This window comes from Lethenteron reissneri, chromosome 18, assembly GCF_015708825.2.
Source record: "Lethenteron reissneri isolate LAM-NWPU_2019-01 chromosome 18, ASM1570882v1, whole genome shotgun sequence".
Classification (NCBI taxonomy): Eukaryota; Metazoa; Chordata; class Hyperoartia; order Petromyzontiformes; family Petromyzontidae; genus Lethenteron; species Lethenteron reissneri.
The window spans coordinates 10,961,458-10,989,049 of NC_083796.1; the positions used below are offsets into that span (position 1 = coordinate 10,961,458).

A 27,592-nucleotide genomic window follows, 5' to 3' on the forward strand; every position below is an offset into this window, starting at 1 on the left:
TTTCTCATTATTGAATTAAAGCAAGGACTGCTGTTTTGATTACGTTAATGTGTGCATCAGCATGAAATCCAATAACCTCCTCCTGCAAATTCCTTCAGTAAAAACACCCTGTGCATAAGTCACGGCGATGGATGTTTCTACAAAGGTTCACAGATTTTCGGAATGAATGTGAATTACGGCTACGTGACATTTAATACGAATCTGTTGTCCACCCAGGGTTTGTGGTGTAGTTTCGCTCAAAATGTTGCTCTTCATCGAACAAACATCCAAAAGCTTCCTTCAGTCTGGCATGAATCCCCGCGGCATGGATGCAACCGAAAGAAGGACATACCGTTGGGGCAGCCACTTTTATAAAACGGACAGCTAGAATTCATTATTCAAGCAGCAATTAAGTAAGTTAGGTGCAGGATTGAGCTTAAAATTTACAATTTAGTGAATATGACTGCGCATATAACAGCTGACTTGTGAATTGCGAAATTTATAATTTTAAGACAATCGTGGTGAGGATGCACGTGCTGTCAAAAAATGGGCCCAGTTTTGTGTTTGCGTTTGTTTGGCCACCTCCCCGTGTGATAATTTAACGTGCGTCGCAAACTTAATTTGGCACAATCCTTGACTCGGTCCACAAAGCACTCGGCCAGAATTGTTAATTCGGAAATATTAGCACAGCTAATATCCGTAAAATATTTAAATATCTACTCGGTATTTAATTACTTATCATACTAAATGAAACTTAGTTGTGTTATGCACTCATTTAGAATTCATTGATGGCCAAATGTTATCACCAACTTGCTCAATCTCCACTGACCATGACTTATTACTAAGAGTTAGGAGTCTCAATAACAAATACACTGCAAAGCCTCGATGGAAACTAATATTTAAATGCCACAAATTATATTTAAATGGACGAATTTTTCTGCCAAAAACCTTGCTACATGGCATCAAACATGCTATGTTTAATTGAGGCTTACATAAAAAAAAACTGCTGTTAAATCTGGATGTTTTCTGGGGTTATGTAGTTCCAGTTTTTGAATGTTGAATCAGAATGCGAGTATTGTCTGTGATCTGAATCGCAAGCAGGCTCTCGATGCCATATGGCAGAAGCTTTGACCTTGTGTGCCCTTGACAAGAATTTGATCTCTCCCTCCAGTGAGCCTACCTTGAGTGCAACACTTGAACAAAGATCTCAATGTCAGTCATCTAAAAGACCATTAATGATTTTTTTTCTACTTGCATTCACAAAAAACTGGTGAATCGGCACAACAGGAATGCGAGGAAGAGTAAGAATGTGAAGCGTGTTTGTGCTGTGTGCTGGCTCGGTGCGTACCATGCGTTGGCATGGTGAGTCCTCCTTCCGTGTCGAGGAATTTCAAATGTCTGCCTCCTCTTCTATATGTTCTCTGACCCTTGTGTCAACCTATGCCCGCCGGCTCATTAAGCGCAATGTGAACGAAAGATGGCCCCTTTTTTGTGACTATGGTCATCGTATCAAGCCTCCCAAAGTGGTGCTGACATGAGCACGCGTTGCATCCTGAGTGAACTCCTCGCCACTCAGAATGGCACACTGCGTAATTTCTTTGCCGGACCTGCGAATGAGGTCAAACGTTTGAAGAAGCGGCGGTGATGATACAATTTGACGGGCCATTTTAAATCGCGTCAATGAACTGCACGTGGTAGAAAAATCCCTTTGCAAACTTCCGCAAGCTCGCGCGCCCTCCCATCTCACCAGCGCAGCTTCCCCCCATGCCTGCGCACTCCGTTCAGATGTCATGTACGCAACGCCTTGATTTAACACCATGCAGCACGAGATGTTGATGAATATTTTTGTTAAGTTTGCTTATTTTTTGTTCACCCGTTGAGCTTAAATTCTACTTTTCAAGGGGGGACCCCAAGCAGGGGGATTGGAGGAAAACAGAAAATCAATAATTGAAAATCAAAAATATAACGGCGAACAATTTGAAAGGAAAATTCGACCACAGCCATGCAGACAGTGAATCAAAATACACGACAGTCAACATGCAGGCAGCTATAAAAACGTCGTCTGTATAAGTTAAAATGGAATTCTATTTTCATGAAGTAATTAGCGTAAGTGGTTTGTGTTTTCTGGGAGATGCAACTATAAGTTATTGGCTCGATTTGGTGTAACACGGGATCCAATCGATGCACAGACATTCAGTAGAGTGTGTCGATATTTTTACTGATGCTATTAGTATGGATGTAACTACAGCAAGCACCTATCTGCTAATTAGCTGAATCGTCAAATGGTTCATGGACACATTTTGGTTCAAGAATCAATGATCATGTTTGACTTTGCGGTATATGGTAGCACCTCCAGTTGCTGCCGCGGTCGCGTTAAGCCATCACATACAACCGAAACAAATTGAAAAAACATCAATTATTTCAAGCAATTCATCGCATGCGCCGTGAGCTTACGGATGCATATGAACCAATGAACCGTTTGTTGCTTGGCCACGGACCTGGTTCTTGGCTTCTCCCTGCAAAATCATACGTTCGCACAAGAAGGGCTCACAAGTGACGTCATCACATCTATCCCTCTATTTACAGAACAAAACAGGAGGATTTCTCCACAAATCTGGCTGTTCGCCTGATGATGATGCTAGTTGTAATTAATGACGAAACGTCGTACTCAGATTGTAAATCTTGTGGATTTGCACTCCAACACACCGTTGTGCTGTACTAGTAACGAATTGGCACGTTCTGTTTAAGTGACAAACCTTAACTAGTTGTCTGTGTCGGGTGGTGGCGGGTTTAACGACACTTTTACATTCACGCGATCTAACCCAAAAAAACCTGCGTTATGGAAAAATCATACATCTCGACAGTGGGATGTGCCAAGAAGCATTGCCATTGGCAGGTGAAAGGGTTGAGACTTGCGAGAGGGTAAAGCTGGGGGATGTTTTACTTTGCCCTTTTATCCAACCCAGGCAAGGTGCACAGATGTTGTAGATAAGTGTCCGCTCGCAGTGTCAGCATCTGCCTGTCGTGTTCGCCCGCATCGAATAGCGCATCTGTGTCGTCGTCGTCGTTGTTGTTTTTGTTTTACCGGCTGCACGTTAACAAACTGATTACGTTTCTCTGCTGTTTGGTTTTTTTCTGTGCTTGCTGTATTTGTAGCCATGGGTGTTTCCGTTGATTGTAAAGCCAACAGCATTCCGTCCTTTCTGTCTGGTCTCGATTATAGCGATCGGTTTTTATATTTTTTAATGGAGGCCTTAAAACTACCTTCAATGTTAGTGCACACAAAGACAAAGATCCCCCGTATAGCCTTAGCCTCAACACTGTTGGGGCAAGTGCTGCTAGCGAACAACTATGAAGACTGGCGCAGCAACGGGGCGAGGTGGATGGCCAGCCCCACGCCCGTCCGCCTTTGTCTCCCTCGTGGCGATATTTACACACCGAACCAAGTACTGATTTGTTGCTGAGTGGACCTAGAGCAGGCCCAGGAGTAGTTCGGATAATCATCACCGGTGTTGGCCGTAAGATGGAATGGAACTCGGGTCGTTTATGTTTGTAGCACAGCCCGCTAACCGCTACGCTATCGAGAGACACACACAGACACACACAGAGACACACAGACACACACACAGAGACACACACAGACACACACACAGACACACACAGAGACACACACACAGACAGACACACAGAGACACACACAGACACACACACAGACACACACAGAGACACACACACAGACAGACACACACACACGCAGACACACACAGAGACACACACACAGACAGACACACACACACGCAGACACACAGAGACACGTGTTTGTCCAGACATAGGAGCCGGCTGCCGATTAAATTGCGGCGGACGCGCATCAAGCACGTTGAGTTTCATTCGACGTGCAATAATGTTAACAGTGCTTTGTAACAGATAATTAATCTGGCTATTTTATCAAGTTTTATTAAAACATGTATGTCCATATACGAGTATTGAATCCAATACGTGTATATAGAGGTGGGGAGGAGCAGTGGCATCGTCGCGAGTGCACTGCCCTACGAACCTGGTCCACCTGAGCTGAATTCCTGACTATGCCAATATCAGCGGTGAGTGATATTCGAACCAGGCCCGGCTCTCCTCCCTTCGCCAACCCACAATGACCAGCGTGGAGAAGTATGGTAAAATAAAGCCCTCAATCAACGTGGTGTGGGAAGACCTTCATATAGCAGTAGAGTAGTAACAAAGGGCTGTAACACGAAAAAACACATACAGGGTACTCCAACCGTAATCCACACCATTTGGTAAGTGTAGAAACCTTTTTACATGTAATGAACATCTCTATTAACCATTATAATACAATGAACAAAAACAAGAAAATAAAATCCATTTACTCATAACCCCGCTTTGGCATCTGTTATTTTGGCGCTCAGCATTGTAAAATGCCCGAGTGCGGAGTGTTGATAGCACACCTGCCTCCCTGGCCATCGAGAGAAGTAGCTTTTATCTAAAAGCCATGCAAATAACCAACACACGCTGCCGTCTGGGGGATTTTTTTTTTATGGGAAGTTAAAAACACGCCCCAGAGTGCCGTGGCAGTTAAGCGACGTAAAAATGCTCGGTGCGTCAGCGGTACTACGCACCGTGCGTGGATTATATTCAGCCACAAACTACCAGCGCTTATGAGAATGCACAGAACAAGTTGGGAAAGAAATGCCTTCTGTAAGTAAAAAAAAACTAAAGCCCATGCATCTAATGGAGCGGCACGCGCGCGCGCGTCTGAGGAAGAGGAGGAGAAAGAAGGAAAAAAACGCACGTGTGAGAAAGCGTGAAAAAAAATTAAATAAGAATCCCCAAAGTAAAGTGGCCCCCATTTTTTCATAACCTTCTCACACATTCCGGCGACGACTGCGAAAGCCGCAAAAATGCCACGTTCGTGGTGGAGGTGAGAGCCCGGGACATGCTTGTGGGAACTGATTGTGGCCGGTACCTGACACCGCCTCAAACACTGGCGGGTTCTGTTTCATCGCTTGATTTCAAATTCTTTGCAACGCGTGCCAAGCGGAGGGGTGGGTGTTTTATTTAGTTATTTCGTCGGCCGCTTATTTACTTATCTGACTGGCGAAAACACCCCGTGTCTTTTTGGGATGACTTTACGACGCGTTGCTGTGGATTTCTGACCTGACCCTCTGCGTGACGTGGATGGCGTTGAAGCTTCACGCCCAGAGAGACGGAACGCCTCGGACAACTCCGGGGCTCACCGGAGTGTGTGTGTCTGCATGTCGTCGGAAATGGTGCCATCTGTCAGCTTTAGGAACCACGGATCAAGGCACATTGATATTTTTTTTTACATTTTAGCGTCTCATCTGCTGGTCAAACTGCAATGCAGTCGCAAGAAACGCGTTTCAATTTGCCCGCATAAAGTTGAGGAAATATTTTACCCAGCGGATGTGGTTTGTTTAACTTAGCGTGGACAGTAAAAGTCACGATTTTGTTTCCCGTGTCATAAACAAGTGGTATGCTTTAAGTTAGTTTCCTAAACACTGTGTCTTGAACAGTTTCACAGTCGTCATCACGGCATGAACGTCCCATGCTGGGACAGATAACCATGCCTGTCACCTTTAGACAAAGAGGAGCGCTGTTCAGCATATATTAATTCCATACCCTGTGCTTGCATTGCCAGCCATTCTGCATCATCCATGACATAACCTTTTCCGTACACGCACGACAATTGTGTCGGGTAAAGCCTTTTATTATCATTCAATATCTTGATACGAGCGAAAGGGTCCCATACTCTCAATTATGTCCGTACAAAATGCTATTTGAACCCGAGGCGGAGCACTTTTCGACAGATATCAGCAAATGTATAAATGTACCACCGTGTCACATCAACGCACAGCAAATGCCTCTTCCACACAAGGCTGAGAGTTGTTGTCCGATGCATTCTCCAAAACGGCGCTTGTTACCTCCCACACCCCAAGGAAAATGCCTCGATGCTGCATGCCATGCCATCTGTCAGAGCATCAGGAATCTGTCAGCGCTGGCTATACTTAGCTGGCGGGCTGCAACGCAGGACGTACGTGCACGATATCATCCCCACGTCCGCGTAACCGTAATGCCCAGGTGTCAACGTCAACCGCACCAGCTGACAAAATGCTGCCCCCACCCCCCCCCCCCCCCCTCATAGTGAGTGGTGGGTTAATTTCATTGTGTGGTGCAGCTTGTGAATGTTTCTTTTGAGAGGAAGAGACACATCGAGGAACAGAGAGAGAGAGATCTATTGTCTTGTCGATATAATAATAATAGTTCAATTTGTAACGCGCGCAAATTTGCAGACGTAGTGGCCGCAACTCAGAGGCGCGGAAATGTAGCAAGGTGACTTGTCCCACCAGGTCGTTTGAGTGAAAACTTTTTAAAGCTTTTCTTGATGAGAAAATAGACTTTTAAATCGCCGTTAGACTTGCTGTGCTAACACTCTGGCAATGTGTCACTGCACTGGCGTTGTATCCAAATTCCCTGGCAGTGAAGTCAGCGTCTGACGTCACTGCAGCCACACTTGATGGAATTTCCTGGGCGTGATTTTAAATTCTGTTTTCTGATGAACGAGAGAGGGTTTAAAATGTGAGCGGGGTGGCCTCTGGTGCATCTGGTACAGTGGCACATTGCCTCTGGGACACACAGCCACCAGTTACGTATCGACAAGATAATAATAGTTTGGTTTTTTTCTAGATGCAGTTACCTTTAAGTCAAAGGGAAGCTCGACTCAGATGAACAGCGTCAAATTTGTCATTATATTTTTATTTTGCATATGCGCTTGAGACCGGGTTTCACTTTGTTTAACAATAGATCTCGTCAAGTAAAATCATATCTTACAACTTCCCTCGTGACCAACTTACAATCCAGTTCAGAACAAAAAATGCAAAGAAACGTTTCCTCTGCTCGTGAGTGATCTGCATAAGCCCTAGTTCTACCTCACGCTATGTTTCTGTGTTGGTTGACATTGCTGCTGCACAATAACAAAAAATGGCTCTTTTTAAATGTGGTATTAATGAATTTCACTTCACTTTACGGCCCCTAAGTGGCTAAACAGTGAAACGGGAACAAATGGCATATTCCCAGCCCTGTCAAGAGAGACCTTTAGATTACCCAACATAAATAATTCCATAATGCGTATTACTCACTGGCTGGCCAAGGAAAGTGCCCTTCTTTGTTTTCCACAGCTTAATTTTCAAATGTACTTGGTTAACATGCAATCATTTTACACGTAGGTTTTCACGACACATGTTACGATTCATTAAGTGGTTGTTTTGGGTTAGATTGTCGCATGAGTATAATGCCAATTTTCAGCTATACCCTCCTGGACCTGAAAAGAGCCAATGGAATCAAGTTTCCACTTGGGCAAACGTGCCAATTTGATTGTGGTTTTCCAAAAACCGGAGGAGGAGCATTGAAAATCCAAGCAACATTTTGACAGTTGTGCCCGACGTTTCATTGGATATTACATCCAACATCATCAGGTGTTAACAGAAGAAGCACCTAAAAAACAAACAAATTGGCCTGTTTGCCCACGTGACAACTTGGTTTGACTGGCTCTTTCGGGTGTCGAAGGGTATAGCTCAAAATTGGCATCATACCTAAGCGACGATCTAACGCAAGATGAACCATTGATAAAACACAATAGTTTCACTGGCCGAAAAACATTACAAAATTATAATTCCACGAAATAAAAGGGCCAATTCAACAACTGTAATAAAAAAATGGCAATTTTAGTTGCAGTGTATTTTATTACGTTCAAGTGAGCCACACCGGAACTGTGCACAATCCGCCCGCCCTTGGCTTGGTGAAAATGTTAGGAGGCTGCCCATCCTTTTAACTGAGCCCCTCGAGGCACGATCTCTGCCCATTGCCAGTTGGCTACAGCCCCGGTGCCTGCTATGTAACGGGAGATGGGGCTGATTTCTCTCTCTCTCTCTCCCTCCCGTGGTCACACCTTGTTGTCAAGGACAAGCACACCGTGTGCTCAGCTCAAGTGGCTTTCCTCTGGCAGGTGGTACCTCTGAAGGGTCACCACCGTGGCTTTGGCCTTGGCCAGCGATGATGGCCTGCCATTGCCCTTGTCGAGGCGTATCCGTGATGTAGGCTGACCAGAGGAATTGGTGCTCTTTGTATTGACTCAGAGCAATGGTGGGCTTGAGTCAACGTACAACTTGAATGTTTAATGGTAACAATATGAATTCCTTCTCTTCAAGGAAACGTCTTATCAAGCCCTGTGACTATTTTCAGGAGAGTTCTGCATGAGGATGTTTATACAATTGCAGTAATGGGCCTTTAATGCGTGGTTGGCATGTGGGAGGAAACCAGACTATCCAGAGAAAACCCAAGGATATGAGAGAATGACATGCAAAGGTTTGCTCTGAGTCACCTCACAGCCCACACCTACAATATATAGTATTGCCAAATAGCCTCCCATCCTCGGACTAACGAGGCCCCAACCTGCTTGGAGACTCTAATTAGACCACGGTAATTGGTTTAAGGCAATGTTTCAGTTGTGAGTTAAAACAACCCTACCCACAGTGGAGGTCCCTCCGATTGGAATGCCGCACTTGGATGACTGGCTCAAGGCTGATGATTGGTTTCCTCAATGTTCGTTTTGACTTAGCAGACGCTCTGGACTTTAACGAGATCAACCTTGTACTGCAGTACAGCTGAGGATGTATAAATGGCTGTGTTATTTTCTTATATGATACATTTCCAGGAAGGAAAAAGAAACAACCTTCACACGGTTGAACTTTAAAGGTTTTTGTCTGTGCTTATATTGAGTGTCTTCATGTTCAAACAAACAATTTGGCTAACCTTCCATGGCGGTGCTGACTCAGTTGTGAATATTCCACATTCCTATGGTGCTGATCCTGGTTCTTCTAATAGAGACCGCTGTTGAATTCCTTTCAGGGTAGTGCTGCCTAACCAAGTGCTGTTCATTTTATTCACCCAGCAGGAGGGACGATGAGCTGAGTCAACCCTTGCCTGGAATTTAGCTCGCAAGCTCACAATCGAGAACACTTTTGTATGGAGAGGACCTTTTTGTCCGTATTCAAAATAACGAAAAATAAGAGTATTTTTTTTACCGTTTATGACAATAAAACAGCTGTTGGGATGGTCAAACATCAAATAGATACCTTTCACAAGGCATCGACTCTGCATTAACCACACATGTTTGCGGCAAAAAGCGCAGATAAACATGCCCTGTTGCTCTGCTTAACCGAGCTGCATCCTTGGCCATCAGCGGTGATGGCTTGAATCGACGTAAATTATGTTTCCCGGCAATGCATCGCTCTCCCATTTGCGCAGTGGCACTCCGCGCGGTACGCCACGGCATGGTGCTGGCGGCATGCGGCAGTTGTCCGTTACGGAGAAATAGCCAGGAAGTCACAGATGCGTTTCAGCAATTACTGCGTTGAATTTTAAAACTTGAGCCTGCTCTCTTATTATTAACTGGCAACTCAAGATCAACGTTATTTTGTTCCAGCCCTGCATCATTCGGGGAGGCCTTACAGGGGGCCTGTGCACTCCCCCCGCCCCCTACTCTTTAAATTATTATAGTCAAATTAAGCAACACATATTGCAGCCTTTGCTCATTAATGTTCATAGGGGGGAGTGAGAGCCATCGCAGAACACTTGATGGACTCAATCAGATCGTACCCTCACTCGTTCTGTTTGGCGTTTAACATGTGTTCACAGGATGTCTAGCATTGACTGTGTCTTGTCCCCCCCCCCCCCCCACTACTGACTTTTTGTAATGACCCCCCCTCCCCGACTTTAACCATGGTCACCTCTTCAGCATCCCCTTTCCTCGTAACCGCACCAGCCTCGCACCTGCGCCTGCGTAGGATTGCGAATGCTCCGCTGCACTCTAGTCGTGTAGGACGACACCTCGACCTTCACGGGCGCGTACGTGCGAGGTATTGGAAGTATCGATGGCAAGGGGCCGTCGTGAGATGGGGAGAAAGTACAAGAGGGGCGCACACCATTATCGCACGGCACAGAGCTGGATGTGTTACAGCCGACGCTCGCCTGTGCCACAACTGGTGCAGCACAGATGCAGGGTAATTTAAGGGCAGAGAACTTATTTTCATCATCATCAGCCCACTGCTGGATATGAAGCCCTCTCCAATCTGTCGCCATTCTCTCGCGGTCTCTGCGGAGTAACAATCCACTTAGCTCCATCTCCTCGATAGGCATCCCCTCAGATGCCTTCTATCTTCTAGGCTGCCACTCAGTTGTTATTTTTGACCGTCGGACATCATCGCTTCTCCCACCCGTGGGATCCCATTACTGCATCGGTGTAGGCGCACAAAGTCTCTGGAAGGAAAAACAAGTGTGATGTTAAAAGAGGGCAGCCATTGATTAATATGAACGACCTGGAAAGGCCATTGCACAATAGGAGAAAATACCTTTGGAAACTCTGCAGGGAACTTGGAAGTGTATGAAAAATATTGTTGTGACACTCAATCACGTGTAATTACAGGAACACTGCAAGTGCTCAGTCACCGTTTGCCATGGGGTGTTTGGTCTGGAGGGAATTAATTAAGTCTCTCCACATGGCCCCACGCTGGGTGGTTGTTCGCCGATGCGGCGCTCTAAGCGAGCACGCGCCTCCTGAAGCCTGAGAACAATTGTAGCATTTTTTCTAGATTTGAAGCTTTCGTGACTGCAAGGATTCATGCTCTTAGTTTTTTCGCGTAAAGTCACGTAGGTAAAAAATTAAATTAAAATTAATAAAAAATAAAATAATAATAACAATCACGACGTTTCACTTGATACTTGATACAGCAAATCTGGCTGTGACGGTCCCACCTGATGACGGAGACTTGTGTTGCCTCCGAAACGTCGTGATTTTTATTATAATTTTATTTTCATTAATTTTAATTTCATTTTTTACCTACGTGACTTTACCGAAAAAACTAAGAGGAACAATTGTAGCAGTCAAAATACGTCCCAATTCACGCCACTGCATTGCACCGTGGCAAAATTAAAGAACCTGCAGCAGGAGACATCCGCAGGTGTCATCAGACGTTTAGAGCTAATCGACAAGTGACTTTAGCCCTCCGCAGTGTATCCGCTCTAAAATACATTTGTTGCTTTCGAAGTTATTCATTCGTTGGTTTTATTGTCCTTTAGCCAAAAGTATTCGGTGGGTGTGTGTGGAAATCATTAAATACCAACCTTTACTTCATGCTCCTGCACTGCAGGCTCATTATTTTTACGGAGGGAGTGCAACCTCTGTCTCTATTTGCCGTACATCTCGTAAATTGGCTCTAACGCCCAGACGAAGCGTCATTTAGCATCGCCCATTGCGGTTATACAGTCGGCCACAGGTTGGCTTCGTATCAGGTCACCATTACACGCTATTGTTAGAGCAACAACAAAAAAAATCTCCTTTTTTTGGCACACTGCGTTGGAACATTATCCAAAACAGCTTAGTGTAATAAGTGCGCGCCGCAGTTAGTACAGCTGCAACCAGCAAGACTGACCTCTTCCCCAGGCAGCCGTCCGCACAAGAGGTGGCCTCCTGTATCTGGGTTCTCCCTCTCATTCTGTGTCTCACCCCCTCCCCCCTCTCCGGCTACCGTGGGTCCCCAGGCCACCGCTGCCAGTGCTGCTCCACTCAACTTCTCTGGTGCATCTGCACGTGTCAGCTGCTCTGTTTGCGTGATGCCGAGGCGGTGGGGGGGGGGCTGGGAGGGGGGCTGGGGGGGTCTGCTTATTCTTGAAACAGGGGACTGGTCCGCAGAGACACATTTAAATGTTATTATTTTCTGACCGAGCTCAAATAGGGAAGATCATTTTTTCCTGCGTAGCATCCGCCTTGGCTGTGTGTGTTTTTTGTTCCTTGTTGTTTTAAGGAGGGATTTTTTTTTTACCACAGATGGCGAACTTTGGGTCTGTAGGGCCAAATAAATAATGCATGCTTTTTTTCTCTCGCACCAATTGGAGTGTACTCCGTCTATTTCAGGACGGCCTATCATTCCATTTAACCCTAATTCTAACCCTACATTTTAACAGGTTCTAAACATATCGCCGTAATAGAATAAGTGAAACATAGAGAGATGTATGGCCCTATTCAGGTCGGGTTTGTTTTCATTCCTTTTGTGGAATTCTGGAATTAGCTGTAAATTCCAATTAAGACCAATGATCAACTTCCATAATCATCAACGTCATCATTATCAAAGTTATCACCTCCACAACCTTCAAATGACATCGTCACGATTTTATCAACATCTTTTTTGTCTTTGTCATCACCGTCATTTTCCTCGACTGGATGTATGCTTCCATTCTGACGCTTGTGCAAAGTTCAGAGCGGCCAATGGAGCGCTTACCATGCAGGCCAAGCCGCCCCAACGCGCGAGTGGCGTGGACTTCCCCACAACGACGAAACTTTTTCACCTGTTTGTGGAAAACGTTCCACCATCGTTGGTTCGATGCACCCTTGACCCCGGGACTACGTTTGACCATTTTTTGCGATCGCAGAATTGGTCGTGGTAGAACGGGCGCTTTGTTGTGCGTGTGTGGAATCAGTTGCTCGTGAATTGCACAGCGTAGAATCGGGCTGGTTTTCTATTAAAGAAAAAGGGCCATCAATCATGCGAAAAAGTGACAAAATGACAGATAAAATTTCTACGATAATTTGGCCCATAGAGTCAAAGTGAAGTCACAAAGTCTTAGTGCTCGAATGACGATTATGTTTGTGTTCATTTCACTTGGCTCCCGAAACTAATGCTGAAATTTTCTTATTCCCATGGCCAGGTCAGTCTCTCTATGGTACAATACTGTTAATTTTCCAACAAAAACACTTAATTTGAAATACCTCATTCATGTGCGCTAAGGCGCTTCTCTCCAACATTGGGTTAAAAACCATCACGTCAACTTTTCTTCATTTGTGCCGACTTCTCTATGTTTCAGTGTAGCAAAAAAAACCCGAAAAAAATGTTCCACTCACACACCAATCAGGCCCAGTCTCGTGTGTTTCCCCTTCGCCTCTCCCCGTCTCAACCCTGTCCATCTCTTCTGCCCATTCCATCCCTTCACCATCGTCTCACACTGTCAGCATCTCTCCACACCTCATCATTGTTCCCCACTCACCTGCCCCCCCCCTTCTCCATGCGACCCCCCGCCCCCCCCCCCTTTGTCGTGACAGTCAGTGGGCTGCGACCGCCAGCTTGGGAGTGGAGCCAAGGAAGACAACTGCGGCGTGTGCAAGGGAGACGGCTCGACGTGCCGGCTCGTGCGCGGCCAGTACAAGCCGCAGACCTCCGCTGACAAGCGTGAGCCCATTACCTGACCCCCTTTCATTCCTCGACATTTCGGTCACAAGAACGCGGCCGTTGTCGCCCCCCCCCCCGCGCGCGCGCCCGCACGACCGCAGAGCCAAAATTACGGCATTAAAGGGCTCAGTTGTGGGAATTATCTTTGACAAACACATGGCGCAGTGTTACCGATAATGACACGTTGAACGTTATTAAAATGTCCAGCTATGCTATCGCGTGATAAGTCAGTCATGTCTCAAAGTTGACAACCCGCTCTGGCGGAAGCCCCTTTTAACATGTGAAATGAAACAGTTTGTGGGCCCTGGAGCTGGTGACACATGAGCTCAGAGTTGACATTTACTCTTTAGCAATTGACGGACAGATCTTTTCTTTTTCTATATTTCTCGTTGTTTTTCAACGCAGTCGGCTACGTACCTTGCCGTCATTTGTCACCGGATGACGTGAAACCTCCTGAATTCGATACGGGGACAAAAAAAAGCCATGGGTGGCCGACGGACAGGAAAGTGGACATCGGTGAGGAGTGGCGTGATGTGCAGACGGGAAGGGGGTGGGGGCGGGGGGGGGGGACGTGAGGGGAGGGGGGTGGGGGTGTGGATGGGTGTGTGGCAGGACAGGACAGGGAGCGGTGACGAGGTTTTCGCAGAATTGCCGGGATGGCCTCCCCATTGTGCAGCGCCGCCCGTCCGGCGATCGGCACCGCCGGTGCGAAACGCTCAGAGGGGGTCGCTTTGATGGGGCTGGCGACGTCCCCCCCCCCACCCCACCCCCCTGCCCGTCTCTCGGTCCTGAGCGCCGCAATGGAGCCAAGTGTCGTGACTGTGCAGTGGTCCGATGGTATCGTGTTCTTCCGGCCGTTGTGTTGCCGCACCGTATCGTGCTCTCATTTGTTTGTGTAATGCGCAAGTTGATATTATTTGAATTACTTTGATACAATAACAGTGCGTGGCACAGCGAGCGCCATTTCTCAAGTAACAGGGGCCGATCATTTGATGCTTTTGGCATCGGGTGAAGTTGACTCAGAGGCAAATTCCCAGAAGCACCACTCGGCTATCTCTTGAAGGGCCTGCTTATTTTCCTTCCATTTAATCGTTCGCATATTACTGCTTATATAATACAGGGTGCTTAAAAAAAATGTTAACACTTCTGAGAATTTGCAACTAAACCGCAACAAATGTGCCTCTCTGGAGATCACCTGGAGAAGATTCCAGGCACGTGTTGACAATTATGGCAAACAAGTGGCAGACTATTTTTCTTTGGGTCTTTCGGTAAAGTCACGTAGATAGGTTCAAATAAACTAACCAAAAACTACGACGTTTCGATCACAACACAAGCAATCGTCATCAGGAAAACTGATGACGACCACGTGTGTTGCGATCGAAAAGTCGTAGTTTTTTGTTATTTTATTTGAACCTATCTACGTGACTTTACCGAAAGACCCAAAGAATATGAATTCCTGCAGTCACGAAAGCTTCAAGTCAAGACTTAAGTGGAGACTGACTTTTAGAGGCTATTAACATACATTTGTTATCATGTTACAGTGTATTATCCGTTCTTTTTCCATTAAAAACGATAGTTTCTATAAGTAAAAAAAAAAATTTGAAGCACCCTGTACATGAAACTTCCATTTCTAACTACGTAACTTTTCATGTTGCACTTAATAAGGTTCACTTGTAAGCCAGAGTCTATTAAATGTGTCATTCTGCAGTGAGCATGCATCGTCCCACCTTGTTGACAGACGTGGTTATTAGAGTTATGGCAGTATTTATTGTTTAAAAATCAATCCGCATTAATTACATCTGAGATTTGATGAGGCAGAACATCTACATATACACCTTTGTGTTTTTTGTATTAAAATGAAATTGAGATTAAATTATAACACATTCAAGCACAATTAAGTTTGAATATTAATAATATTGTTTTATATAAGCTATTTAATTTTGCACCCAAATTGAAGATTTTTTTTTAGTTTTTAAATAATAACTTATACTTAAATCACACGAATATAAATTAATGCAGGCCTGTGCGTTCAGTCCCTAAGAGTCAGGGGACATGAAAAAAAGAATTGCTTCTTCTTTCAAGACATTTCCTGCATTCGTTTTCACGGAATCACACTGGTGAATAAACATAAATCCACAGCTCTACCATCGAGGGATGTGTTTGCATCATTGCACGTGACCCTGTGTGTGAGCGCGAACTATGAGTCCATAAGAACCCACACATTTCAAGTAGACAACAATCCCATCATCCCCTTTTTCGATGGCAAAAAAAACCATCACAATCGGTCGTTTCAGAAAAAAAACGCTCACAAGTGTTGAGATTGCCATTAGAACTAAGTCTCATATTTCCACGTGTTTTTTTTTTTTGTTCAATTCTTGCTCATTACTGTGGCCCCATTCTTACCAAGCGGTGATCTGATCGCTGTCTCTTGTGCGATAGCGGAAGACACGGTGATCGCCATCCCGTTCGGGAGCCGCCAAATCAAGATCACGGTGAAGGGACCAGATCAGCTCTGTGAGTAAATGCATTCCCGATCATCGGCGTGTATGTTTGCTGTCGACGTGGTCCTTTCTTGCAGCCGTGACCTGAAGTAAATGTACACCATTTACAATTGAACCGCTCGTGAGTCAACTGACCATCTCTCAATGTCCGACTGGTATCAATCATTCAGCAGAGGAACACTTATAATTATTATAATTACAAAGTAAGGGTGCTGACAAGAGGCTCTGCTCTGCTCTCGAGGGAGCTGCAGAGGCCCTCTGTAGGGTATTTGGCCTACTCTTCCATGCTGGCCGCACGTCTTGGAAGAGGTGGGAGCACCCTCACTTTACCCCAACAGAGACAACCTGCTCATCCACTAGTCGTGTTGTCACATTAATATCGGTCATAATAAATGAACGAGTTAATCTTCGATTACTCCCAAGACTCTTCTGCAGAAGGGTATTGCTTGGCGTATTTGGCCCATTCCTTATCGAGTAATTTTCTTGTTTAGTGATTCAATATGAAATGCCCTGAAAACGCCATGTATGCCAGTAAATACAAATTAAAATGTATAGTTTGGAATGCCTACTTGCTGTACTGTGATCACACTTTGCAGGTGAGTGTCGCACTCACAGGTAGTGTACATGGGCAATGCCTCATCTACCAACCATGGTTCCAAGAGTGCTGGACTAGCCATGAACCATCACACCCAGCACGTTGCTATCATCATCATCAGCAGCATCCATGAGCAATCTGCTGCTGAATGAAGGCCTCCCCAAGCCACCTCCTTCCCTCGCAGTTTTGTGATGCAAGCCATCCACTTGGCTCCTGCACACACGTTGATTAACATCACTTCATCTCCGGCGGCAGACGTACTCACGAACCTCTCTGCCCTCTTGGCTCCCAACTGCTTGTCGAGTGTAATTATTCGTCTGTAGCCCCTCGTGCTCAACAGCAAACAATTTGGATCGCTTTTCTTTTTACAGTTTGTCACGGTGCTGCAACGACGCGTAATGGAGCAACTGCACCTCCATTGTGGACGACCAGAGATCCTCCTCCGTCCTCATCCGTCACCCCTCCGCTTGTCACTTTTAACCCCTTGTCCTCGTGATGTCCACCTCAGTGGTGGAGACCAAGACCCTTCAGGGCCGGCGGGGAGAGATCAGCCTCACCTCCGCCGGGACGTTCAGCCTGGAGAACAGCTCGCTCGAGTTCCAGAGGCACCCGGGCAAGAGGGTTCTGCACATCACAGGCCCCATTCAAGCGGATTTCACCATCAAGGTGCCGCGCGAGCGATACATTACACGTCGGCTTGGGTGCTTTGCTTGCTCAGATAGAGGCACGATTCAACAGCAAAAAACAACTTACTCCATTTATAATGTAACAAACGTCTCAGAGCACAGACGTGCAAAGGAGGAAATGGGAGGGACCAGGCAAGGAAAGCAGGAGAATAGAAACAATTTGAGTCTGAACACTGCACTCAGTGGAATTGGCCCCTTCACCAATTCAATATTTGAATCGTGCCAGATTTGATTTTGCCGTAGGTGTTTGCAGTTCCGCCACAACTATTCCTTCTCGCGAGATTCGTTCTCCCGAGCTCTGCGTTCGTGTACACCCCTGAAAAGTAAAGTGCGGATGCCAGTTGAATTTGACAAAAGCCCTACATATGGCCATACCTCAAGACGCCGTGCAAAGAGGGGGGCGTGTGTTTACCGAGTGTCTTCGGCGAGGGCGCTCAGCTTTGAATTCGTGGCACCGTCCCGCAGTTTAGCGCACACGTGGCAACACTTTCTGTCAAGTTCATGTGACCCACCCAGATTTGGCCTGCTGATAGGTCAACGAGAACACCGTAAGGCAAGGGGACAGATGCTGCTGCGTGATGTCCGTCGCTCTCACCTTTATGTGATGCCTCTCTCTCTCTCTCTAGGGCGATTCCTAAATATGTCCCTCATTTACAAGACTGGATAATGGATCATTGTTGATTCCTCACCAGTGGAACTGACTTCAGTTTTGTGTGTGTCCCTTACAAACCCCTTCCATTATTTACCTTCCGTAGTTCAATCATGCCTGACAATAGCAATGAATAAACATCTTGAATTTGCATATAAAGAACCCAAACAGTTTTATAATAAATTATCGTCTCTGGAAGTCGGTTACAAAAACACGTTGCAGCCATTCTAGATTTGAAGTTTTCGTGACTGCAAGGGTCCATACTCTTTGTTTTTTTCCTACGTGACTTTACCGAAAAAATCCAAAGAGTACGTTTCAGCCAGTAAAGGCATCACGAAGCACATGCTGTAAGGGTACTATTATTATAATGCGCGTTCGCAGAACTTGTGTGTGTGTTGTTGTTGTCGTCTTAATCAAACTTAAACAGTTTTTTTCTGGCACATCGCTGAACACACGTGCATAGGAGCACCTGTTTTAGCTTGACAGTCATCAGATAAATCCTTCACGCAAGGGGAGTTTAACCACTCGTTCTCAATCTGCCCAGGATTATCAACAGTACTAATCTACAATTTCATCATTTTTGGACGCATAAATACATTTTCATTGGTGATTTTTTGGCACAATTGCCATCACAGCTTCCAATTCGCCTACGGCTATGAAGCTGAATTAGACTAAGAGTAAGGGTTTTCAAATTTGCCATGACGTTTTGAATCTACGTTTGCCCTAATTAGTTCATGTAACCTTCTCTAGAGCGTATGATTGCCCTTCTTCATAAAACAGCATTGTCTATGATGCAGATTAATGACGTTTTGATCGTTGACGTGAGTACGCTGTGTATGAGTGTAGAGCGTTCTAAATTGAGTGCACATAGTTGAAAGGAAATGTGGGCGCATTAATGTAAGAATTTATATTTGATACGACATTTTGTGATAATTGTGACTTTTTAAGGTTCAATATGATGGCAAAATCACGTGATTTTAACAGTCACATTCATAATGCAGGTTCTAAAACTTTTGTTAGCAAATTTAAAAGCCAATGATGTGAAATGCATAGGAGCCATATTAAACTCATTGCCTGGAAAACACGTTAAACTGAAAATAAACGCTTATATCTTGTAAAGGCACATCTGTTACTGTTTAGAACAACTTGCCACAAATTCACGGAAGTTAACGGTGCCTTTAACTTTGAATGAAACTGAATATTGAGGGCCTGGCCATTGTAAAAATATTGCAACAATAACACGTAAATTATGGATAATTTGCTAAATAAATAACCCCTGACTCCAATATACACAGACAACAAGTCTGAGCATATATTAAGTTGTAAACTATTAACGCACAAATACGTTGTTGACAATGAAATTATTTAATCAAAACCCAGTTAATTGTTTGTCACGGAAAGAGAGATGCGTTAGACTTGGACCAGACAGACGTCGCAAAGACCCCTGCATGTGACCGGCATTTTAAAAGTGCCTCCTCTTTGCTGTCAGCATGGCTCTCATCGTTACTCACGGCCACAACTCGCTTTCATATTTTAAACATCTTTAGTTAACATATTTTTTTCTCACTTTATAGAATTTTTCTATTTGTTATGTTTGAGTATTAATGTGCCGGTGCTTTGAGTGTCAGATTTTTGCCACCAAGGCGCCACGCGTGTGTGAGCCAAAAATTAATTGACTTGATTATGCCTTAGAGCACGTGACGGCGGCTAGAGTGGTCTTCACCGATAACGTGTAAACTAAATTATAAACAATTTGTATTTTACCAGGTAAGGCCCACTGAGCTATATAGCTCTTTTTCAGAAGCGACCTGGCTTTCGCAAATTATAGCCCAACGAAGCGGCTTATCACGTGGACATTGATTATAAATGTGGAGGGAAAAACCAGAGGACCCGGAGAAAAATCCACACGACCACGGGGAGAACATTCCAAACTCCAAATTTACAGGCGTTGCCAGGGTCGGGATCAAACCCACAACCTCCTGTATACCAGGCGAGGCAGTTAACATCTCGCCACCGTGACTGTGTACTCATGCGTTCTTCTTCTATCGCCCAGGCGAGGCACGTGTCCTCAGCCGAGACGGTGGTGCTCTTCCTCTTCTACCAGCCCATCCCGCACCAGTGGAGGGAGACCGACTTCTTCCCTTGCTCCAGCTCCTGCGGCGGAGGTAAAAAAAAAACGTCCGCCGCTGGGAATCGCTCCTCCCACCTCTTTCACCACCGCGTGAATGAGTTGGAGTCCCACGGCTGATGCGCGAATGAGCGGCTTTTTGGCTAACCGAATGAAGAAAGATGGTGGTCACCGCTCTCGTGCGCTTTCAGATGCCCTTCTGTGGCCGCCTCGAACGCTATTCCTTCCGATATTAGGAAGCCACTGGAGCTATGCACTTTTAAATCTAAATTGAAAATGTATTTCTTGAGAATAACTTTTGTGTTTAGTTTGTTGTCCTTCCCCCGCACCTCCGAATTAGCATGGTTGGCGACGTACGGTGTGAAAGAAGTTCAGCATAATACATACCTCCCAGAAAAGTAACACTTAAAAACGGTTTTCAATTGAAATGAATAGTGCGATGAAAGCGACGGGGCCTCATTGGCGTCAGCGGTACTGCTGCAAGTCACGTGGTGGGCATGGAACCATTCGTGATAAGCGGTAACGATGGGAAAGTGTAAGTGCAGTTCTGGAAATCATTGAGTTGGTTTGCCATATTGATGTATTAGTCGACACTTTGAATTCAATGTGACTTCTTCCTTTGTCTAGTGATGTACCCTGGACGAGTCTTATGGTTGGAGCAACATGCGATCGAATGCGTTCATGTGTGTTCATGAATACCATCGTGTTTTATGAGCAAACAGACACGTTGACATTTTGGCATCATGCGGACAGACCCGTTTAATGTGTTTGTGTATCTGCGCTTTTTGTAATATGTCGTGGTGGTCTAGTCGCCCCATGAGCCTGCCTCTGTTTGTGTGCATGTGTGTGTGGTCTTCTGATGTGCAACAAAGTATTAATAATGGCATTAGTGACTTCATTGAATTAGCGCCCGAGGTTATTGGGCATGCCTTTAGTACCAGCATGTTTAGCAGCCTAATCACCCAGTATCTGGAAATTTAACGGGGTTTCTCAGTGCCTTTCTGCCTTAAGGTTCACGAAACCAATGCAGTTGTTTTCCTTATCCTCCAGTGAAGGCTATCCAAACAACTACCCCGAGGTTCTGAGCATTTAACCACCGCCTGGCTCATTACGCACTCGCCCCAGTGTTTCCCCTTCGCACCTCCCTGCGCAGTTACCGTCCCGCGATTTTCACAGAGTGCACACGCCAAGGGTGAAACAATAATAGCGCTGTCACCGAAAACCGAATTTCAGCCCTAAGTGGGACTGACTGCTCGTGTGCAATGTTATTGCAGCAACATTGCAAAGACCGCGGTGCCAAAACTGTTATTGCTAACAAATGGGCCACATCATTATTCTCTTCTCTGTTAACGTGGCCTCTGCCTCCAATTTGTTGCATACCAGATTAATTTCTGACGTGTCCGGGTGTCATGGAGAAGCGGGGCTGTTGGTGTAAAAAAAAAAATATCCCCGTTGCCCCGTGCAGTATTTTGGAACGTGCGGGCAGTGCTGCGAGCCCGACACCGCCGCCGTTTCTTTCGACCCGTCCAGCTACTGTCACTCAAAGGACAGGACGCGTCCCGTCAAGACGGATTAGCGTGCTCGTCGCTGGCAGCTACCACAGAGGACGACGTTGCGAGTGGCAATGTCGAGCGATCCCCCTTTTAAAATGATCGCTCGCGAGGCGCTCGTGTTGGTAATCTTTTACATTTTAGTGAGTTTGGCCACGACCTTTTTACGGAACTATAAGCGGCGGTGGGGGAACATTACGTCCCTTGTTGGGGTTTTACGCAAGCGGTATGGCATTGGTGATATCCATGGGGGTACTTTGCATTTTCAAGCACTCTCTTGCCTTTAGATGTTCTGCTCTTTTGACTGTGGAACAGTCATTAAAGTAGGAATCTTCATGAACAATGACATGCCTCCCTCTGAAAGTGATTAGACTTTGTCACAGCAAGAACTGGAATTCTGCCCCTTGTTCTAAGTTTGGTGTTTTGGTCTGAAAACTCCAGACACGATTGCAGATTGCGATGAGGTCAGGATGTTTACTGGTACCCGTTTTAATTTCATAGGCCTTACATATGAGGCTAAGTTGACCTTCATTTTAATAACCTCACGAATTCAGGGAATTCAGAAAAAAGAAGACGCGTTTCACATTTTGCATTTTTTCATGTGGTGTTAGTCATTTTTATTAAAGATCTTAATGGGCAACATTTCTGCGAGACGAAGCTCAACACATTCCTTTCTTCTTCATCAAGTTTCATTTTACAAAGTTCGTACATACAACACGAATTGTGTGTTTTTCACGTGTCAATTATAAGCAGTGTATTGCTAATGTTTCAATGCATTTCCAAACTTCATACTTGTTTAAAAAAAGCTACAATGTCAATGATAATAATAATAATGTTTTATGTTCTTTGCCAAGCCACTGTTGGTCATGGCCGTTGTTTGACCATACTTCACCACATTGGCCAGTATGAGTTGGTAGACAACGCTCACCACTGATATCAGCTGCGGCCAGCAATCAAACTCAAGATTGCCGGCTTCATAGCCACACATCGCTCACCACTGCACTTCCACTCCCCAGGTTCACCAACGTAGCACGTGTTAGTACGTATCGACTGCCTCCACTGGATTCACTTACCCCTGCCATAGGATTGTGGGAATTTCTACCCATCGGTTTAGGCCTCCCAATTAAGGCAAACAGTTTGACTTGTGTACGTCATGTACAACGTTACACAAAGCAAGTGTCTCGTTTTCATTAAGCACACTTTGACGTGCATATTATTAAAACGTACATTTTCGTCATCTGCCGTGTCCAAAATTAAACACTTCACGGGCCGTTGATCGCGCATTGCCGTCGACGGGAGCAGCAATGGAATGAATGCGTGAAATACGAGGTGAGCGATGGCGTGGACTATGGGACCTAGACCATATCTGAGACATCAACAAGCGCGCATCTGCAATGGCACGTCGACGTTGGAAAAGTCAGAGACAGTGACAGAGCGGCGAAGCTGGGGAGGATAGCGCGTGGCTTCTCGCTGCGGCAAAATTCGCGGCGGTTTGTCGAATCGGAGCGACCTAAAGCACCGGAGTCGGCGCTGAGCTGGTGGGAGACTGCCAGTTGGTGCCTCCAGTTCGAGCGGTCCAGGCAGATAGGTGTTTTGTTGCCTCCAACAGGTGTTTGTATGAATCGTGGAGTGCCGTGTGATTTATAGTGGAATTGATGGTAATATACTCCCCGCAGGACGCACCGCCCATGTGAATACAGGCACAGATGTCCCTGGCTGCTTAGAGCAGAAATATTCGCCCTATATTTAAAACACATATAAATAAACTCTTTGAGTCCACGTTTGAATATTGCACAAATCTAATTCATCATTATAATGTATTAACACTTTCAAACTTTTAATTAGGGTATACGATTTCGAAACAACAACAAAAATATTGTAGCATCGATATCTTTCAATCTGGAAGTGAAACATTTTTTCAAATTAAACACCATTGGAATGTAATGTTGAAAATGTAAGTGCTGTGAAAACTAACAGTGTCCGCTTATAAGTGTTATGTAAACTAATCGATGTAAAATTCAGCGGCAGAACCATGTGGAATAAATATACACATTAGACGCGTATAGTTTGGCATGTAAATTTTTACTGTCATTCATTTTGTCTGGAATGTTCAGAGCTGAATTTAAACAACTTGGAAGGGGTGTGTGCGGAGACCGTTAAAATATGGAGAAAATGTATTTCCCCCCGAATGTAAAATGTATTGTTTTGTAATAATTGCTGCATTACCTAATACGGAAAAAATAGCTTGTGGGAATGCCCTAAGTATGTATGAAAAAGCAAGCAACACTTGGTTGACAACACCATTGCCTTTCTTTACGTTGAAACTGCAACAACTTACAGACCCAAAGTGTTTGGCTCATGTATTACTGGCCTGGCTATGATTTCATATCCATCACCAGGGGAGACTCAAAAATCCTAGCCACCCTTCTGAATTGTAGAGCACTCCAAACTACATACACTACACCTGCACAGGCAATACCACACATTGTTCAAGACCTAGGAGCCAATTGGTAAATTATTAGAGTCTGTTCTAATATGCGGTATGGTTATATTTGGGGATACATTAAAAGCAGACATATTGCTGTGGTGTAATTATTAGCACACTAGACTTGCAATCCAGCAGTTTAAACAGACACGCCACAGTTGGTCGGCAGGCAGGTCACGTGTGGTGGTGGGATAAAGTGTGGGTACTCCCACCTCTTCAAATATATTTGGCCAGTGTGGAAGAGTAGGCCAAAATTCCCTCCAGAGAGGGGCTCTCTAAAGCTCCCGCTAGTGGAGGCCCTTCAGTCAGCAGTGGCGTGGGCAAGCCAGTTGAGGGCTGAACCTTTACATTTCTCATGAACATATATTATTATACTCACAGTGCATGCATTGAACTATGTATGTAAGAAGCAACTATTAATATTTATACTTATATTCTAACATCGCAATGAATTACTATAGAGCGTTATAGATTCGTAACTGTTCTAGATTTTACATATAGTACAAGGACAGCATTTTGTGATTTTTTTAATGAAACTTTGGCCTCACATGGTGAGAGGTCATCAAATCGTTGAGGGGGTGAATCATCACACTCCTAATAGCACGCATGTTTAGAGGAGACTTTGTTATTTGGGTAGAGAATGTGACTCCACCTGGATGAACCTTATCCACGGAATGTCCCAGGATAATTAAACACTGAATTAGAATCAGGATCTTTATTTATAAGGGAGGAAGTATCACAGCACATGGGAACGCAGGCGGAAGGCATTTGCACTTGCGTTGAACTTTCAAGGTGGGTGATAGAACTCATAAAATCACGTAATGATGCAATCATGCCCAGAAAACAGAATATCTCACGGAGTCATAAATACCGCTTGGGAACAGGAAAAACACTAATGCGATTCAGCTGCAAATTCTCTAACTTGTGTCTGTAATCCACACAAGGGCAGTGGAGGTGGCAGCGTCATGGGGTGAATTCCAACACGGGGGCTGTAAAATTGCTGTGTGCCCAGCATCACGATGATTTCACACAAAGCCGAGCCTCTGTTCTTAAAGGAAATGTCTGAGATTTCAGGGCAGCGAGGGCCCGGCCAAGTAAATTCCAGCATCACTTCCTGATGCCAGACGTTCATGATGGCATCTGGAATTGTCGTAATTTTCAGCACCATGACTCCGTCGTCAACCATGTTTTTGTCAACTGCTGGATGAAAGCCTTCCCACGCCATCGTATCCCTCATGGTCCGACAATTTCACGATCCATCTCACTCGCACAGATGAGCTGAAGCTCCATCTCTGTGGCAATCACACTTTTGGGTGGGGTTCCCTCATTTGCCTGCGAATCCATCACTAGCCTTGTCAAATCAGCCATCATCTCTTGCAGTGATATGTCCTGCTAAATCCACTTACTTTCAGTGATGTATCTAATTTGTGTTCTATGTTCCATGTATCCTATTTCTGTCTGTCAGTGTAATTCCCACCATGTATTTCTCCAAGTTTCTTTGTGGACCTCTCAGTATTTGTTCCATTTAGTTTGTATCCGTGTCCATGCCAATTATACATAGCCATGGTAGGTAACATGTATTGTTTGTAAACTATCTTTAATCACATTAAAAGGTTTCCATTCCCAAATGTAACTTTCTAGAAACTCACCATTTTTCACTCTTCTGTTTATTTATTAGAACGGTTGGCTATGTACGGAGCAAAAGAAGTCAAACATACATACGTGCATTTAATTTCCCTGATCCCGGTTCACCTTCAACAAAAAGCCACAAAAAGGAATTTAAAAAAATCTTAAATCCAAAATGTTATTAATTCAAAACTCATACCTATGCCCGAGGTATTCAATACTCTGGTGTGTTTTCAGTTGTGCCCCTCTGGCATGCGTATCTTCAAATGTTTGACAACGTTGTTGTCCAGAGACACAGCAGACAAAGGAGGTGTTCTCAGTGTGCTGCCCCCAGGTCTGGCTTTCTCCGTCTCTGTATAGGCCTCCTCCTCTTCTCCATGTTCTTGATTTTTTTTATGCCGGCACCGTTACAGAAAAAAACCGAGCGTGCATTGGTGACATTTATAGAGAGAACAAACATGACCTGCTCACCTTGACTTCCCTGCAGTTAGATGCACCCCGCCTCCACATAACCTAGGAACATTCCGAAAATACACCGACAAAAATTGCGATTGCTTCAAATGCAAAACGTAAAACTGCGCTGTGAAGAGTGCGGTGAAACATTCCAGAGAAGTGTTCTGCAATGCTGTTTTTATTTGAACAGAGTGTCTTTCATGTTGATGGGTCTGTGATCAGTTTAAATGTGATCTCGGTAGTTGTGTTTGAAACTGAAATGTGTCGACTGAGTCAGTGGGGTTCAGCTCACAACTACAAAGTACTCCAAAGTGCCACCCATAACCACTATCTATAAATCTAACCTCTTACCCTAATATTCACCCAACCCGCATTTTAAATCTATTGGACTTGACTTGAGTCAAATCTCATACAACCTCATCGCACGACACTTAGATCAATCAGAAGGCCTACAAACACCGCACCAATTCACATAGCACCACATGTTTTAAGTACCCCACAACACACAACTGCGAGGCATATGAAAGGGTGTTATAAAGACAGGTGAAGTTAATAAATTAAACAAAGCTGCCATTGGTAGGATCACACCTGATGTTAAGTGTATATGTAAGGGAGATTAAATCAGAAGGTCAACACTCTCTTGAGATCTCTTTGCTATGTACCATCTGTCAATCACTCAACATGGACTCTTCCTAAACTAAACTATTTTATTTTTATTTTACCAGGCGAGGCCCACTCAGCTACATAGCTTTTTTTCAGAAGCGACCTGGCCACAAATGATAGCAGAGCAAAGTGGCTCATCACGTGGGAATGTATAGTAGCCAAATACTCGAATCGCACATTTCTAAACGTGGAGGGAAAAAGCTGGGGGAACCGGAGAAAAATCCACACAACCGTAGGGAAAGCATGCACATCCCAAATATAGAGACGCCAGGGCTGGGATCGAGCCCACGCACTTATATATACCAGGCCAGGTAGTTAACATCTCACCACCATGGCACATCTGCTCAACTCATACCCAAAGAGACACATGTGCTTGCACAGTTCCACACTGCACTCTATTGGCTGTGGGCCATCAAGGAAACACATTCGTGCGGAGGGAGCTGGTAGGAACGTTGGGTTGCTCGGTCCATGGCCAGGGTCAACGGCGGCGTGGTGTATTCCGCAAATATGGCCGACTGTGAGGGCGGGCACAAGCCGGCGTGAGTAGGTTAAACGTTGAGTTTTATAAGGGCACCACGGGGTGACCAGCCCCTCCCCACCCAGCCCCACCCCTCCCACCCCCCACCCAGCCCCACCCTCCCCACCCCACCTAGCCCCTCCCCACCCTCCCCACCCAGCCCCTCCCCACCCTCCCCACCCAGCCCCTCCCCACCCTCCGCTCTCCACTCAGCCCCACCCCTTTCGGTAAAGTCACGTAGATAGGTTCAAATTAATAAAAAATAAAATAAACAAAAACTACGACGTTTAGATCGCAACACAAGCGTTCGTCATCAGGCGGAGAGAAGGGGGGGGGGTAAGCCTCTAAATGCAACTGTTTATAAAGGTTTAATTCGGCGTAACCATAATTTGTAATGTGAATCCGGTGCCTCTTGACACGCATGGGGCTCTGAAGCTTGTGCTTAGTTTG

General features: G+C 45.2%; 1 protein-coding gene across 2 annotated transcripts in view; it reads left to right on the forward strand.

Moving 5' to 3' along the window:
• LOC133343857 (ADAMTS-like protein 1) overlaps window positions 1-27,592 on the forward strand; it is a 196,051-nt gene that overhangs the window by 98,172 nt on the left and 70,287 nt on the right. For both annotated transcript variants that reach the window (XM_061553780.1, XM_061553781.1), the window contains exons 7-10: window positions 13,163-13,289; window positions 15,729-15,803; window positions 16,894-17,051; window positions 19,774-19,885. In XM_061553780.1, coding sequence (XP_061409764.1) covers window positions 13,163-13,289; window positions 15,729-15,803; window positions 16,894-17,051; window positions 19,774-19,885 — 472 coding nt within the window. The remainder of the gene's footprint in view (window positions 1-13,162; window positions 13,290-15,728; window positions 15,804-16,893; window positions 17,052-19,773; window positions 19,886-27,592) is intronic.